The sequence below is a fragment of the Arachis stenosperma genome, chromosome 6 (genome assembly GCF_014773155.1).
Source record: "Arachis stenosperma cultivar V10309 chromosome 6, arast.V10309.gnm1.PFL2, whole genome shotgun sequence".
Taxonomy (NCBI): domain Eukaryota; kingdom Viridiplantae; phylum Streptophyta; class Magnoliopsida; order Fabales; family Fabaceae; genus Arachis; species Arachis stenosperma.
In genome coordinates, this window is record NC_080382.1 from 136,345,507 (window position 1) to 136,362,472 (window position 16,966).

A 16,966-nucleotide genomic window follows, 5' to 3' on the forward strand; every position below is an offset into this window, starting at 1 on the left:
TATTTTATTGTATTTCTTTTATTCATATGACAAATGTTGATTTTTTTTATAGTGCTCTGATTTTTAGATATTTTATTAACAATGTTTTTATTATTTTTGTTCATATGAATTTTTTTTCTATCCTTTATTGCATTATATTTATGTTGTGTATGAAATTTTTTTATTTGATTATATTCATATGAATTTTATTTATCTTTTATTGTATTTTTTTGTTCATATGATATATTTTGTTGGTTTTATGAAATTTTTATTATTTTTTATCTGTATCATTTTTTTATTCTTTGATGTACTCCATTTTTGTTTTGTATTAATTTTTTTATTCTGACTTTGTAAAATTTGTAATTGTAATTATTATATACTACATTTATTATCAAAATTTTATACTATAAATTATGATCCTATAAAAAAAAAGACAAAATAAATAAAAAACTAATTATAAGTAACAATAGAATCATAGATAATGAAAAATAGTTGATACAACAAAAGAAATGGATTAATAGTCCAAAATAATACTAAATTAAAGAGTACTGATAGTACTAAAAAACTATAGAATATTTTCTTTTTTTTTATATTATAAAATTTATAGTACTTTCTTTTATATTTTTATTTTTTTATTGTATTTATTTTATTTATATGATAAATATTTTTTATATTATTTTTGTTAGCGTTTTGATTTTGCATGTATATAAAAAATTATTTAAATTGATGTTTCTTTTGGTAATTTTTTTATTTAAAAGTGATTTTAAGTAGTATAATCCAAACAACATTTATTTTATTATAATAAATTTTGATATAAAATTGTCAAATATAAATTACGTTAACACAAACTTACTTTTCATCAAAATCAATTTTATACAAACTCACAAACTCTCGTTTGCAAACTGTAATCCAAACACTCACTTAGTCTCTAACCCCGTTATGCAACCATTATACCTTTATAGAAATAAATAAGGTAAAGTATGCTTGTGTCTCTAATTTTTGGAGAAAGTTTTAAAATGATTTCTAGCCTCTAATTTGTATCAATTTTATATTTAATGTTTCAAAAAACAAAAATTTACTCTTTTATTTAATTATTGATTTTTACTTTTTCAACATTAGTTATAAAATTGATTCAAATTAAACTTAAGAATATAGATTATTTTAAAACCTTTGACAAATATTTGAAATAAAAAATACTTTAATGTTTTTCAAATTTCAACAGTATAAAATTCAAAATATTTGTTTCTCTGTCCAATTTGTGGTTTTTAAAAAATTCAAAATATATGGTTTTGATTCCTTGCCATTAACATGTCACCATTGAATACTGACGTCGCATGGCATAAGGTAGCAAAGACCAAAACCAAAAGTTTTGAATAGTTTTTTAAGACTACAACTACAGACTAAAATTACAAAACACAAATTTTGCAAAGCCAAAAACTTATGAAACCTGACAGAAGAAATTCAATGTGTCAAACTAGAATCTGTCCAAGCCACATGAAGTTACTCCAACTTTTATTACATTGGATGTGTTTCCACTTAGTACATACACCATCATTGCTTGAATGTAAGTAGATTTTATGCAATTTGCTAGCAAAATATCAGAAAAAGATCAATACGATGATGATGCATAGATGAGTGACATCACTTAATAATGTCCAACGAGTAAACCTATTTAATATCCCAGAAGTTGAAAAAGTAAAAGAACTACTTAAGAACCACTTGGGCATTCCTTAAAGCTAGGTATCTCTGCACATATTCATTAGGAAGCGATCTTATGATCTTGAAAACTTCAGTGTTAGCATACCGGAGATTGGTCCTAGGATCATAGTAAGGTGCCTGAAAGGTCAAGTAATTAAACAATTTTTCAGCAAGCCATATGGCATGGGAAACTAACAATCATAACCAACATCATGAATTAAAAATTAACATATAAAACAGTGGCATTGGAACATTCCAGACCAACAAAAAGATTCATGAACAAGTTTAGTCCTCTGTTGTCTTATGACGTGAATATAGTTATGTTGGAATTGATCCTAGGTTGTGGGATAAGAAGTTTAAATACAATGCGATATAAAAGGGACTGTAAAAGGGATCAACAATGCGATATACAAACAAAAATACAATGAAATCTAAATCCTACTAAGTTTAAGCAAAAACCTCAACATACTTGATAGTGTTGGGTACGATTTGTTACTAGTTTGATTCGAAGATGTTGTTGGGTAAGAAATATGGTTGGAGAATGGGACACATACAAATTTAAAATTGTCTTTCTTAGGACAACTTTTAAAATAATTTATATACTTTCCAAATAGAAGGACACAATAGCCTTAGTCAAGGACGATTTTTAAGTTAATCTCTATATCTACAACAAAAGATGTGGAAGACACATCTTTTCAGTCCTTGTTCAACAGAAATCAGACGCTACGCTAGATATAGGCCAAGCTGAGCACATTCCGGTCTCAAATTCCACAAGGGCATACAATTATAATAATGAAAAGAATCCAGAACTTCCTATTACTAAATTTTGAATTTGAGGTGGATGAGTGAAGACAGAATTAGTTATGCTAACCAGAAGTGTAAAAGATTCCATGAAATTTGATAAGGATGGGGTGTTTTCAGTTATACGTGTAAGAGGATTCAGCAGAAATTGAGTTTCGGTTTTGAAAGTCTGGTTATACATTTTAATTAATTTTTACTAAATTCCATACTTGTACACCATTTCCAAGAGGAATTCCCAACTGAAATTCAGCTTCGATCAGCAAATATAAACAAGTTTCTCTTAATTTCAGTTTAGATTCTAGTTGCTATACATATCAAGCTTAAAAACTTAAAAAATAAAAACTAAAAAAAATAATAATCAAGTATGTGTAATGCAAGATAGCTAAATCTCAAATCATGTCAAATTGACATAACACTAACTTGAAAATCTTAGATAGTACCAGTGTACCACACGAAAAAAACTTCATTCAGGAAAATGAATAACTTGCACATGAGAAAATTCATTATTCAATGCTTACTAAACTAACATGCAACTACAAAAAACAACAGTAAAATCTTATTTTTCACTTGATATCTTAGTGGTAGTCATTAGGAGTGTATTTGGAAACTTTTGAAAAGATAGAGTTGAATAGAATTCTTGAGAGAATTCTTTGATTTGGAACAAAAAGAACAGAAATGAAATAGAATATGTATAATTTGTTTGAAATAACTATTTTATCCTCCTACTATTACCACTAACTCCCTTTCAAATGCCATTCTCAGTCTCAGCCCCTCAATCTCTAACCTTAGAAGGTGATTTCACTGTCCACCAACACCAACTTCAACCACCACCATTCATCCCTACATCCACCCACACCCCCACTGCCCTCGCCCCACGATTGTCATCTTTGCTGTGTTAGTTGTTGATTTGATTTTATTTTATTTGTTAACACAAATCTATACAAGGCAAAACTTCCTACAACATTGATTGATGATTATACATAATGATGATGGCAGTAAAGGGTGAGATGTCAGTGATGATGGTATTAAACTATTAATGGTGCTGTTGTGTTGAATGGAAAAGATAATTAGTGGGTTAATTTTGGTATTTTAATTTTTCAGTGAGAATAATTTTGGCAATGTCACAACTCATGAGAATAAAATTAGAAATCGACCACACTTGGTCTGATTTGATTTAGCTTGAAACATGAGAACTGAATTCTCATTAGATTTGAAATTTACATAACTTTTTAGAGTTAAACCCCAAAATGGTCCCTGAGATTGGCGTTTTGCACTGAAATCGTCCCTGAGATTCCAATTGCACCAATTACGTCCCTGAGATTGAAAAAAATGCACCATAGTAGTCCCTGACCCATTTTCCATTAACGATGTGATGACATGGCATGATGACGTGGACTGTAAGTGACACGTGTCACTTTATGATTTGACCACGTGTAATGGCAGGATGATGTGGTGACCAGTGACACGTGGCATGCTGACGTGGATAGTTGTGCCACGTGTCACAATGTTATTTGGCCATGTGTCCGGTTGTGCCACGTGTCGCAACAGTATTCGTCCACGTGTCATGCATTATGCCATCGTTGTATATGCACCAAATTAGTCCCTCACTTTGCATTAAGTGACTCATTTTAGTCCCTGAAATTGAATGTCGTGCACCAAACTAGTCCCTTCACCAATTTTTTCTCATTTTTTTAAATTTAAAATTTTAATATCTTGGATACACTAATTTCAATTCTATTTTTTCATATATCGTTTAAATACAAGAGCTTTTATAAAAAATTTTAAGATTTTAGTTTTAATTATATAATTTTTTTAATAATTTAATATTGGTAAATTTTGTAATATATAAGTATGTCATTATAAAAAATAATTATATGATTGATTAGACACATTTTTTTCATAAAAAAACATGTGTTTTTAACAAGAAATTAATAATTAAAATAAATATTTTTTTTCTTATGAAATACACGTTTTTGTTATGTATAAGAACTAGATTGAAGGCACTTCAACAACCCTCAACCCTCACTACCACTTTTGATCTCTGCAATCTAGACGAAAGAGGTCGGAAATGATAATGAGGAAAGCTTGAAATGCCTTAACGTCAACCCCAAGACGGTGGCTATTAGAGGTATCCGCAAGAAAAAAAATATTTTATAAAAGTACTGAAAGAGGTTGGAGATGGTAGTGAAGGTGCTTGAAAAGCCTTCACTTTAACTCCAAGTCGACAAATAGGGTATTCGCAAGAGAAAAAATATTTTATAAAAACACTTTTATTTGAAGAACGTGTGAAAAAATAGAATTGAAATTAATGCATTCAAAAATATTGAGAATTTTGAATTTATAGAAAAAATGAGAAAAAATTGATGAAGGGACTAGTTTGGTGCACGACATTCAATTTCAGGGACTAAAATGAGTCACTTAATGCAAAATGAGGGACTAATTTGGTGCATATACAACGATGGCATAATGCATGACACGTGGACGAATACTGTTGCGACACGTGGCACAACCGGACACGTGGCCAAATAACATTGTGACACGTGGCACAACTATCCACGTCAGCATGCCACGTGTCACTAGTCACCACATCATCCTGCCATTACACGTGGCCAAATCATAAAGTGACACGTGTCACGTACAGTCCACGTCATCATGCCATGTCATCACGTCGTTAATGGAAAATGGGTCAGGGACTACTATGGTGCATTTTTTTCAATCTCAGGGACGTAATTGGTGCAATTGGAATCTCAGGGACGATTTCAGTGCAATACGCCAATCTCAGGGACCATTTTGGGGTTTAACTCTAACTTTTTACAACCAAAGTGCGGAAAAGAATTCTAACTCTTGAGTGAATTGAAATCCCAAGGTTTCAAACACACTTTAGAAAATGTTTTAAGACATTTAAGCACAAATTGATCCCGCTACACATCCAAGCATTTGTGTCAACCAAGTTGCTCCAAACCCAACAAAAACCACTCACATAATGTGCCCGTGAGTCATGCAATTCTTATTCGCGTTCCTTCTTCTTCGCGCAGTTTTTCCTCATCATCATTCTTTTATTGATGCTATTATTGCTATATTTTTTTTTCTATTTCTTCTTCTCCTCCTCTTCCTTCTTCTCATGCTCCTAGTAGTTATTGCGGTATTTTTTATTCTTTTTCTTTGTTTAATTCTTTCTTCTTTTTTAATTTATTGTTTTTATTCTTGTTAAGATGAAACAAAAAGAATTATAAGAAGGTGAAACAAGAAGGAGAAGATAAGGAAGAAAAAGATGATAATGATGATGAAAAAGAGGAGGGAGAGTTTTGAATTGTGCAAAATTTATCAGAAAAATAGTACCGAAACTTTTTAATCGTGACGCAAAAAGTTTCTTAATTTTAACACCGAAATTTCTTAATCTCTTGTTAAGAGGGTGAAACAAGAAGAAAAAGAATTTATTAGAAAGGAGGAGGAGGAGGAGGATGAGAGGAGGAAAGAGTTTTAAATTGTGAATTTATTAGAAAGATAGCACCGAAATTTTTTAACCATGATATAAAATATTTCTTAATTTTGACACCAAAATTTCTTAACCGTGACTGAAGTTCTTATTAAACAGATGAAACAAGAAGAATCATGAGAATGTGAAAGAAGAAAAATTATTAAAATGTAAAAAATGAAGAGGAGGAGGAGGAAGAAGGAGAGTTTTAAATTGTGTAGAATTTATTAGAAAAATAGTATCAAAATTTTTTAACGATGACACAAGATATTTTATAATTTTGACACCGAAACTTTTCAAATATTTCTTGCATCATTTATCGAAAATTCCTGTCATTTTTAACACATTTCTTGTGTCATTAATAAAAAATTACTGTCACTTTTGTTATCGTTAAACTAATTGTGTGATATTGACGGTGGTGATGATAATAATAATGAAGGAAGAGGAAGAGAAAAAAAGGAGAAAATATCAAACGAGAAAAGAAGATGTAGGAGGAGGAGCAAGAGGAGAAGGAAGGGGAGGAGGAGATGGTGGTGATAATGATGATCATTATGATGATAGTGATAATGAAGGTGGAGGAGGAGGAGGAGGAAGAAAAAGAAGAACGAGAGTGAGAACGTAAGAAGCGGTACGTAAATTTAACTTGGTTGAACTTGGTTAAAAAAAGACTTGGTTATATATATATAGTAATTGGCCATAAGAATTGAATGACTGAGTGATATAAGGTAATAGGTGTGACAATGTTTTGCATGTATTTTCATATAGAGAACATGCTGTAAAATATTCTATGGGTAGTTATTTGTCCCTTGATGGAATGCCGAAGGGAATACATAATTCTCCCCTCTTTTTGGATCGACTTTGTACCAATTACCAAATGGTCTAAAAAAAAACATTTAGGCACAATAGTATTCACTCGATGTCTTGTGTTGGATAAAATGAACAAGTGTAAGAACTAAGAATCTAAGAGGCAAGTATTGGATTCAAAGCAAGCAAAATCTTTTACACATGGAAGAATAGAACATTACAAAATTTCAAAAGTGTGGCCAAAAGCAAGAATGAATGTTATTTTCAGAAGCTCACCAAAACAAGCTAGTAATATATTTGTTACTGTTTTAACTGCTTAAAGAGGAAAGATAAGTACATACCTCAAAGCCAGTAATATCACAAATTTTCTTGCAAGGATGCATAGAAGGGGGCGATTCAATATTGACATCTGCAAGAAATTCCACTATAAATACATATACAATTTGAATATAAAATTAACCCTAGGAGCAAGCTTAACTCACAATTGGGTTCCTCAGGAGGGTAATTTTGGTAATTCTCAGCCTGAATAATCTGTTTAAGGTGTTTCCAGTGCCTGCCTCTGGATTGGCCTTTGGGATATTTCTCATACATTTGAACCTTCTTGAAACTGAGATAACTCGGCAAAACCAGCTCTGCCTCCACTACCTCTGGCTCCATCTTTGCAGCGACCACAGCAGAATACGTGTCAGTGTTAACCCTAAGGGCTGAGCTACTGCTGCTTCTTCGTACACAACAAAAAAGAAAACTCGATTGAGCCAATCGAGGTGGAGAAGCGGTTATCAGGTCTGGCAAGAATGACGCTGCCGCTTCAATAGCTTCAGCGGTGGATGGTGGAGACTGTCTGGACTTTGCGGCAAAATCTGTGTAAGGCAGGAAAAGATTTTTTGGGTTTTTTATTTTAAGCGAGGTTGCAAGAACTGAACCGGTTAATGAACCGGTCAAGTGACGGGTTCAATGGTCCAACCGAGATCAAACCATACTTGAACCGATTTAATTAAATATAAAATGAAATTATTAAAAAATAATATATAATTTCAAAATGAATAATGTTTCGTCTTCAAAATAAAAAATTTCTAATTAGTTTCTAATCAACAACAAGCCAAGTCAACAACTAAGAAATTAACTCAGAATCAGAACAATAGTACAAAATTAACTAAGAAAATTAATGACAATCAACAATAATTGAAGCAGAACAAAAATAACAATCAACAATCAATCCCTAGTTTTTTTCAATAGTTACATATAGTGATACAAATGCATGTATTTTGAAGAAAACTCTTCATTGTTCCAGTAACAGAAAAGCTTAAGGAATCTAGAGTCTAGAACTGAAAACTATATCTGAGGTTTGAGGTGTTAAACAACCCAATCAAAAGAGTGAGATTTCAGAAATGAAAACACTTCTATTTTATCACTAGCATAAATATCTTCATCAACGCACACTCACATTCAATTAAATAAAACATATCTTCTGCTACAGGACCTGTAGATTTAATAAACAAAAGATATATCACGTATGCATTGTGGCAATTCAGAAATGGAGTAAACATTTAGAAGGATAATATATTAATATTAGCCTTAACTAATATGAAAGAGCAAAAGCTAACTTCCAACATGTAATATTCCATGATAGCTGTTTACAAAGTCAAAATGCTGGAGCCTTAAAATGAAATATTTGTTGTGCTTCAGAAAAAAAAAGGAATACAAAAGATTTGTTGTGTATCATTCAAGAGTATCAAGAAAAGTTTATTATAACCATTAAAAGGCTCACAAAATCCCTAATAGAGTGATCGATGATAATATCCGAAAATCAGCATGGATTTGGAAGCTTAGAACAAAATGAAATATGTTACCCTACTCACTCAGATTATAAATATACTAGATTCACAAATATAAATAGTTCAAGCTAGCAACAATGAAGAGAGTTTTTCAAAATACATGCATTTGTATCACTAACAGCACAACCTCAACATGTCAACAGCCATAGCAGACCAAGAATACAGGACAATCAACAAGAAAAAGCTAAGGAATAAAGGACACAATAAAACAAAATTAACAAACTCAAGAACACACTAAACTCGAAAAAATTAACAACAATCAACAATAAATAATTCAAAACATTAACAACCACCTTGCATCTCTCATGACTTGTACACAATTAAAAAATTTCTATCCCCATAAACATAAAAAACCGGCAGAAATTAACTCAAAATCAGAAGTTCAGAACAACAGTACAAAATTAACTCCGAAATTTAACAACAATCAATAATAATTAACTCAACAAAAACAACAATCAACAATCCTCCCCTGTTAACAACAATCAACAATCAAGAAAACACGAATAACTAAAAATACCTTTCAGAGCATAGAGCACAGAGGTGAGGTTGAGGGAGCACGACGGACACACGAGACAGAGCGCGGCCGAACTAGAGCAGAGGAGGGCTAGAGCGCGGCAGAACAGGGGCTGTGCGATGGAGGAACGAGACGGAGGAGACGAGCATGAGTAGTAGGGACGACAGAACAGGGGTCGTGCGACGGAATAACGAGACAGAGGAGACAAGTGGCGACGCGAGACGCGTTGAGAAGGAGGAGGAGACGAGCTTGAGCAGTGGAACGGCGACTGGAGTAGATGCGACGGCAGCGGTAAGACAGCGGTGGACGTGAGTTTTTGGCGATGGAGGAGGCGGCGGGGGTGAGTGTGGGTACCTAGGGCACTGAATTCTGATATTGAAGTGTATGCGAATTTGGTTTTTTTTTTTTCTAAAAAAATAAACTACTATTTCTACTCATAAAAATTAAAAATATTGACAAATATATTTATATTTATAAAATATGAATTCTATACAATAAAATTATTTAAACACTAAAAATTCACGTAAAAATTTCAAATTATTCTTATTATCATTTACATCATCTTTCTCCTCAACCACTCCATCATTTTCGTCTACTCATCACTTTACCACCACCACCATCACTAACCCCATCCTCTCTCTCTCACTAATAATCAATTGATTTTCAAACAATCCTAACAGCCATTTTTTTAGCCGCTAGCCACTTCTCCTCCGTGGCAAATGTCGCAATCTCTATTTCCGTTCTTGCAGCCTCCAGCGTCAACGTAAGCAACCATCCCTCATTCTCTCCTTCTCTATCTCGCTTTTGCCGACTAGAGGACCTTCGCACCAGCTCTTGCTTTGTCACTGTCAGCAACTCTAGAACCCCAGTGTCCCCTCTTCTCGCTTCACCGTCGACCACCCTCACACCTATCATGGCTACCGTCTTCTTATCACCGAATGAGTGCCTTCGACCGGTTACCGCATCCGCCGCCATTATCGCGGTTCTTTGCAAACCAAAACTGTGGCGAGCTCTCTCTTTCTCTTTCTATCTCTTTTGCCATTTTTCTTTTCTCTCAGAAAAAGTGAATCCAAATACATGAGGATTCTGTGTTTGGTTGTTCAGATTTGATCCTTTCTCTTCACTCACTTCATACTTTGGATCTGTGTCCTTTTTCGCCATATTGTTGTCAGCTTTCTCGATGACACCCTTTTCACTGTTTTGTTCCCTCAAACAGCTTCACACTCAACTAAAACCAAGATCCAATTTTGACTCACTCATTATCATCCATTTCAAATTCCTCTCTGAGTTGATTTTAATTCCTCCAAAGGTACTTTTCTCCGAGTTAATTCATGAGGTCACTATTTTTCAATGCACTGCTTTAATTGAGGTGATGAAGGAGCGACAATGAGGTGGTTTGTGGCAGAGAAATTGATGTTAGATCGGAGGGTGTTCACGTGATGCCAAGAGAGAGATGGGAGATGATGGTAGTAGTGGTAATGATATGGGTAATTTGGGATTTTTAGGTAATTTTTTTGTGTTTGCATAATTTTGTTATCCGGAACTCATGTTTTATGAGTATAAATGGTAATTTTCTTCTTCTATGGGTAGAGATGTCAGCGTTTTCAATTTTTGTGGGTAGAAATGATAGTTTACTCTTTCTATAAAATAAAAGAGTTAATTCTCAATATACTGAACTTGCAACCAAATCTCTATATCGTCTTAAACTTAAAATTGCTTTAAATTTATCCCTAAACAAAATTTGTTTTCGGTGACGAAATGATGACATAATTAGACAAGAGTCACGCCGAATTGGTAAAATGTCTCCATTCTATTTTTGGTTCCCAAATAGAACAAAAATGACATTATCTTCGTTGGTCCAACCATGTCATCATTCAGTCATTGAAAAATATCTCAGAGACGACCGTTGCTAAATTCAGGAACAAATTTGGAAGAATTTTAAGTTCAGGGACAACATTGAGACTCGACTATAAATTCAGGGACCATTTTGAGTATTAAGTCAAAATAAAACAACGTTGTTTTAGAACACTACAACAAACTAGTTGATGGTTTCAGTGGCTAAGAGAAGGGGGGTTGAATCTTAGCCCCCTTTTCGATGCTAACACTTGCTGACCTTCAGAGAAGACTTTTCTGTTTTTGCTCGTCAATAGACACGAGCAACTTTGTTTTGTCTCGTCCTTTGCCACGAGACTTTTCTTTTTGTCTCGTCACTTGGCACGAGATAATTCTGGTTTTTGCTCCTGTGTATTTGAAAACAGAAATGGAGTAGGAAGTAGAAGAAGATTGCACCCAGATATATCCTGGTTCGGCTGCTAAGTGCAGTGCAACCTACATCCAGTCTCCATCACAAACATGATGGAATTTCACTATAATCAATCTGATTACAACTTGTAAAGTGCTAACCAACTTACAAGGGATTCCCACAGATCATGATACACATAGATGAAACAAAGGACCTCTAAGACATCTATGGCTTTTTTTCTTTAATTTTGCTCTCTCTTCTTTTCCGCTCTATGGCTTTTCATACAAACCTCACTTGTTGCCTTTATGAACAAAGGACCTCTAAGACATCTATGGCTTTTCTTTAATTTGCTCTCTGTCTTTTTCCGCTCTATGGCTTTTTCATACAAACCTCACTTGTTTGCCTTTCCATGAGACTCAAGACATGACAAAATTAAACAGAAAAATTACAAAACAGAGAACATTGAAGGAGAAGAGAAAAACTGTTAGCTCAGGTAGCTCTGAGAACTCTGTGCCTTGCACTCTCAAATTTTCTCCTTGCTTCAAACAGTGGTTGTTCCCCCTTTTTAAAGAAGAGGAAAGCCTCCACACTTGAAGCCAAAACCGAACCAACTTTCTTCCTCCTTCAACAAACACAGAACCGGTTCGGCCACACAGAGAGAGAAGAGATAACCATGCATTAACCAACATGCAATTACCTCTAGTCCTTTCTTGATCATCACCCTTCATCAATCCGGGCTCTCCATCCTTGGCTTGCTCTCCAAGATGGATTTCTGGCCCTTGATGCCTCATGATGATAATGACTTCATCTGCTTCAATCTCTGCCTTCAACCATCACTTCGCCACTCTAGCTACTCCCTGTGGTGGTTGAGCAGAACCAAAGACAAGCCATGCTTCAAGAATCTCCCTCTTGGCCGAATCTTCAACGTCCCCTTTTTGAGCATGAAAGGCTCAAGATTACCTCACCAAATCTAACCACATTTGGTGAAAATCTCAGCCACAGCTCACTTTTATTTTAGTGTGTTTTCTTGCCATCATTAACTTGATGGTCTTGATGCATGCAACCTCTTCCTTTTCTTGGTTGAAGAACATTTCTTCCATTGTTTCCTGGACAAGGACCGAAGAAAGAAGAGGAAAGAGATGAGAGAGAATTAAAGAATCTGAAGAAAAGAAATGTAGAGTGGTTAAAGCACATTAATTTGAGAACAGCTTGCTTTTACTTCCCTTAGAGTGGCGTGCATAGTCATAATAGCCATCAAATCAATCTTCTCTCTCTTTCTTATGTTTCCAATGCATTAAATCAAATTTGAATTCCATCCAAAGTGAAAAATGGAATCCGTTGGAGGCAAGCAACCAAATTCAATGAGTTGGGTTTTTCATCAATGTACCCCAATTCCATTTTTTTTCTTTCGAACCATGCATGCTCAACAAATTGGGCTTGTGACATTATTTAAATTTCTGGCCCAATAGTAACATTTGCTTTCCTGATGAAATTTGGAACATGCACAAAGCAAATGGAAAGCATGTAACACACTTGGGCTTATAGCATTAAAACTTATTCTCGGCCCAATATAACTAGCTTTAATCACAAACTCATTTGGACACTCAAAACTGAACCAATAATGCAACAGTTGGGCTTTGTTAATTCTCTTTTGTTTCGGCCCAACAAAAATCTGCACAACAAAATTATTAATTAAGCAAATATGAATTAAGATCAAATTAATAATTTTGTAATTTAATATTTTAATAATGTTTGTTCATCATCAAAATCTAATAAGAGTTTTCCAAACTCATCACTAGTCACATCTCTTAAAAATCGAATCGATTTTTTCGGTTCATTGATTAACTGCCAGTTTAACTAATTTTCTCATTGGTTTTTTGTCCGATGACTTTTCATCACAACCGAATCAATTGAGGGACTCGTTCTGGTTAATTCAATCGAATTGATCAGCCCCATTCAATTTTAAGAACCATGGTTTTAGGTGCAAATGTGCTTTTACATGTTATTTTCGGTCTAAGTTAGATTTGTGTTACACTTATCGTAATCAAACCGCAATTGACCCGTTAGAATATTGCGTGATTGGATTATTAATTTTTAATTGTTGGACGATTGGTCATTCTGTTTGATATAAAATAACTAAATAATTATATTAAATTTTATTATTTTTTATAATAAATGTTTGTTTTAATGTTATTTTTATATTTTAATAATTTATTAATTAATTTATATTTATTATATATTTTAAATATTCATTAAAAATAATATTAATAGATATTATAAAAATATTATAATTACTAAAAAATATTTTTGACTATCTTTGTATCAATTAAATCTTTTGAAATTATATCAAAAATATTAAATCTGGCAATATTGAATATTTGAGATTAAACTTAATTTAAATTTTCATCCATAGCGACTCCCTAGCTTCAGCCAATGATTGTTTCCTTCTGTCATTTTGCCTTCAATTTAAAAAAATGGTTGTTTCCTTCTGTCATTTTGCCTTCAATTTAAAAAAAAAAAATCATACTAAAAAAGATCGCTTATCAAGTCAATCACCATATATTTGTGTTTAAATATATATTATTTAATTTACTTTTAATTTATATTTTATATTTCAATACGTATTTTACACACGACGATCGATTTTATTGTACCTGTAATATAATTGTTTTTATTAAAAAAGAAAATCAAAGGAATCTATCTCTACAACTAAAGGAGCGAATTTGAGTTATAATAAATAATTAACACTTGTAATTGAACATGAGAATGTTACATATGTAAAGAATAGGCTATGCATTCATTGAAAATCAACCTATTACTTGAAACTTGAAAGTACCAATCAGCTATAGAATTCAACATGCCCTGCAATTTCTCTGCATAGAAGCTTTGCTTGGCTAGCCAAGTTTATGCTTTTGGCAATAGCCAGACCTGTCTGTTTGTGTCTAGTTGCAGGCTTATATGACTTGGCCTGCTCTTCAGATCCCAACACCAAAGCTTCCTTGGCAGGAACCACGCTTTCCCACCAAAACTCGCGCAAAATCCCATGTATCAACTCCCAATAACTGCGTTCTCTGGGCACCCGAAATATTGTGCTTCCGTTTGGTGTCCAGCAATATAGGTCAACCCACTCGCAATCCATTATCTCCATTTGGCCCTGCACTTGGGGCATGTAATAGAAAGGCATGGATGACCATGGCAACCCTGTCTCCGGCTTGCCCTTGTTGTAAGGACACTTGACTTCCAATATCCCACCTTCGGGGAAGCAACCTAGAACACCATCTGGGGAGGCACCAATCCAATCGAGTCGCTCATTCGCATGCATTGCAAACCCCATTGTGCTCACCTCATGACCTGTGATTTTTCTGTACTGATCTATAGCTGCTGATTCATTCTGCACACCCCATTCCATGGCGTTTCTTTTGGAAGCTTCAATGACCTGTACTTCTGTTGCAAATACTTTCTCGTGCCATAACTCAACACGACGGCTCCCTTTCCAGAAACCCAATGCAGTACTGAATGTGCTTGTGGTCAACTTGTCCTTACGAAGCGCGAACCACTCGTCTGAGCGTTGTTGGACCTCAGACTGCGAAAGGTTTGAAGCAATCACTGGAGAGGATGAGGACCGAAAAATGATTGGCACAACTGAAGAAACCGCCAGTGAGGCACATGTGGAGTGATTTCTTAAAATTCTTTTCCAATAACTACTCCCAGCACATGGAGACACAAATGCTTTCTGGAGAATGCCACTGAATCTAATGGTGCAGGAATTGCTTGTAGCTGAAATCGTCATCCCATTCATTCCAAATCACTGAGTAGTAAGTACCTAACAGAAACCGGTGATGATAGCCAATGATGTGCCAAACTATGCTAGAAGATATTCCTACTAAATGCGCTCAATTAAAATCGGAGCTAAAAGGAACATTAGTTACATCAAAATCAAGCTTTTGCCACACAGAATATGCATCTTCTAAATACACTACCCACAGTGTTCTGAGTTCTGACAAACATGAATGGAAAAAAGAGCTATGCTTTTCGGTTTTCACAAATATAGCTGAGCACACAAAATGAAATTTATCAATAATTTGTTTTTGGGGAAAAATTCAAAGACACAATATTATAAATGACATTCAGCAATAATAATAATAATAATAATAATAAGGAGCACCTGGAAACAGCTGCGAGAACTGGAAGGAGATGGTAGAAGAGAGGGATTTTGGAGGGTTTATGTGATTTGGGAGTTTGCGAAGGAGAATAGGTTTCAAAACCCTAACTGTGTGATTTGTGGGTGTGGCAAGGAATTTGAGGAAGGAGGAGGAAAAAAACACCAAACCCAAACCCAAAGCCCTTCATTTCATATATTCCTCCTCTTCGAATCCTGTCATCCCCCGCTTTGGTAAATTTCAATCATATAAAGGATAGTTGTCCTGCATAATGCCAAAATTTCGATTTTCACTCAAATTCGCACAAAAACTATCGGATCGGATTTAATATTCGTAGTTTTTAAGTTTGCATCTAATAAGATATATCTGTAAAATATAAAAATATTTTTTAATTTTTTTAAATATTAATAAAATTTTTTTATTTTTTTAAATATATTTACTCTTAAAATAATAAAATTAAAGTAATTCAACATTGATAATTATTAGTTAAAATAAAATATAAGAAAAATATTTATTTATTTTTGCGGATCCGCAAATATACAGATACCTACATAAAATCTGCAATCCAATTTTATAAGTGTGCGGATCAAATCAGATCCGATTCGATAGCCTTGCGGATCGGATCTATGTCTGCAATTTTTGTATCGGATTCAGATAAATACCGTAGATATGCAGATCAGATCCGATTCATGAACACCTCTAATTGTCTTTGTTCGACTCGCCAAAAGAACCAGCCAAGCTTATTGGGTCATTGAATCTCTAGTTTAATCTGTTGATCATAAGTTAAATTAGTTGATTTAGTTTCATTTAAATAAAAATATAAAATAATTAAAATTTAAAAGATATATTTTTATTAATATTTTAACAATAATTAAGTTTTGAATTCTAAAAATAACTAATACAAAAATAAATATAAAATTAATCAGTATTATTATAATAATATCTTAATTTAACACAATAAAAATAACAATCCCTGAAATTTTATCTAAAAAATAATTTTAAAATCTAGTATCTATTATTTTCTCTTTTTTTGGGTTACAATTATTGCCTTAGGAGTTGATTCTTGTTATTGGATGATGGTGTTTGTGATGAACCCATCTTAAAAATAAGAAAAATTCAATCAATTCACATAACCTATCAACTAACCATAGTATTACATTAATACATCACCTAATTAATTCATAGAGCCTATTATTCCAATCATCTAAATAGCAAGCATCAATCAACCTAAACAATAAGTATCAATTAACCTAAGCAGCAACAATCACAAATTAAAAAAAAATTAACAACAATCAGAAAAAACAAACAACAATTATAGAATAAAAAATAGCTAAAAGTAACCATTGCAGCTACATTAAAACAGGATCAGTAGCAACAATCATCCAAAATATTAAATAATAATGATTGAATAGCTAAAAAATAAAAAGATCACCTTGATTGCACGCAAAGGGAGAGAAC

At 33.4% G+C, this 16,966-nt stretch overlaps 2 protein-coding genes across 6 annotated transcripts; both read right to left on the reverse strand.

The window, feature by feature from the left end:
* Positions 1-1,399: 1,399 nt before the first annotated feature.
* On the reverse strand, positions 1,400-9,493 carry LOC130933159 (protein EIN6 ENHANCER). Its single transcript, XM_057862701.1, has 4 exons — positions 9,110-9,493; positions 7,240-7,617; positions 7,099-7,166; positions 1,400-1,815 (listed from the first exon to the last, which is right to left on the reverse strand). The coding sequence occupies exons 2-4, from the start codon at positions 7,412-7,414 to the stop codon at positions 1,684-1,686; spliced, it is 375 nt and encodes a 124-aa protein (XP_057718684.1). The 5' UTR covers positions 7,415-7,617; positions 9,110-9,493; the 3' UTR covers positions 1,400-1,683.
* A 4,538-nt stretch (positions 9,494-14,031) lies between these two features.
* Positions 14,032-15,726, reverse strand: LOC130932529 (uncharacterized). Of its 5 annotated transcripts, none has more exons than XM_057861863.1 (2): positions 15,514-15,716; positions 14,032-15,156 (listed from the first exon to the last, which is right to left on the reverse strand). In XM_057861863.1, exon 2 carries the CDS (start codon positions 15,145-15,147, stop codon positions 14,188-14,190), a length of 960 nt encoding a protein of 319 aa, XP_057717846.1. In that variant the 5' UTR covers positions 15,148-15,156; positions 15,514-15,716; the 3' UTR covers positions 14,032-14,187. The 5 variants fall into 5 exon arrangements, with proteins under 5 accessions (XP_057717846.1, XP_057717844.1, XP_057717845.1 ...); XM_057861861.1 differs by having other exon boundaries at positions 14,032-15,228; XM_057861862.1 differs by having other exon boundaries at positions 14,032-15,231.
* Between the last annotated feature and the right edge of the window lie 1,240 nt (positions 15,727-16,966).

What these genes read in the sequence shown, in the direction of transcription:
- LOC130933159 (XM_057862701.1), bottom strand. Translation starts at nt 7,414, where the DNA reads ATGGAGCCAGAGGTAGTGGAGGCAGAGCTGGTTTTGCCGAGTTATCTC. An exon ending in CCCTCCTGAGGAACCCAATT is followed by an intron (nt 7,167 to 7,239) that starts GTGAGTTAAGCT and finishes AATTTCTTGCAG; the next exon opens with ATGTCAATATTGAATCGCCC. An exon ending in GTGATATTACTGGCTTTGAG is followed by an intron (nt 1,816 to 7,098) that starts GTATGTACTTAT and finishes TTGACCTTTCAG; the next exon opens with GCACCTTACTATGATCCTAG.
- LOC130932529 (XM_057861863.1), bottom strand. Translation starts at nt 15,147, where the DNA reads ATGAATGGGATGACGATTTCAGCTACAAGCAATTCCTGCACCATTAGA.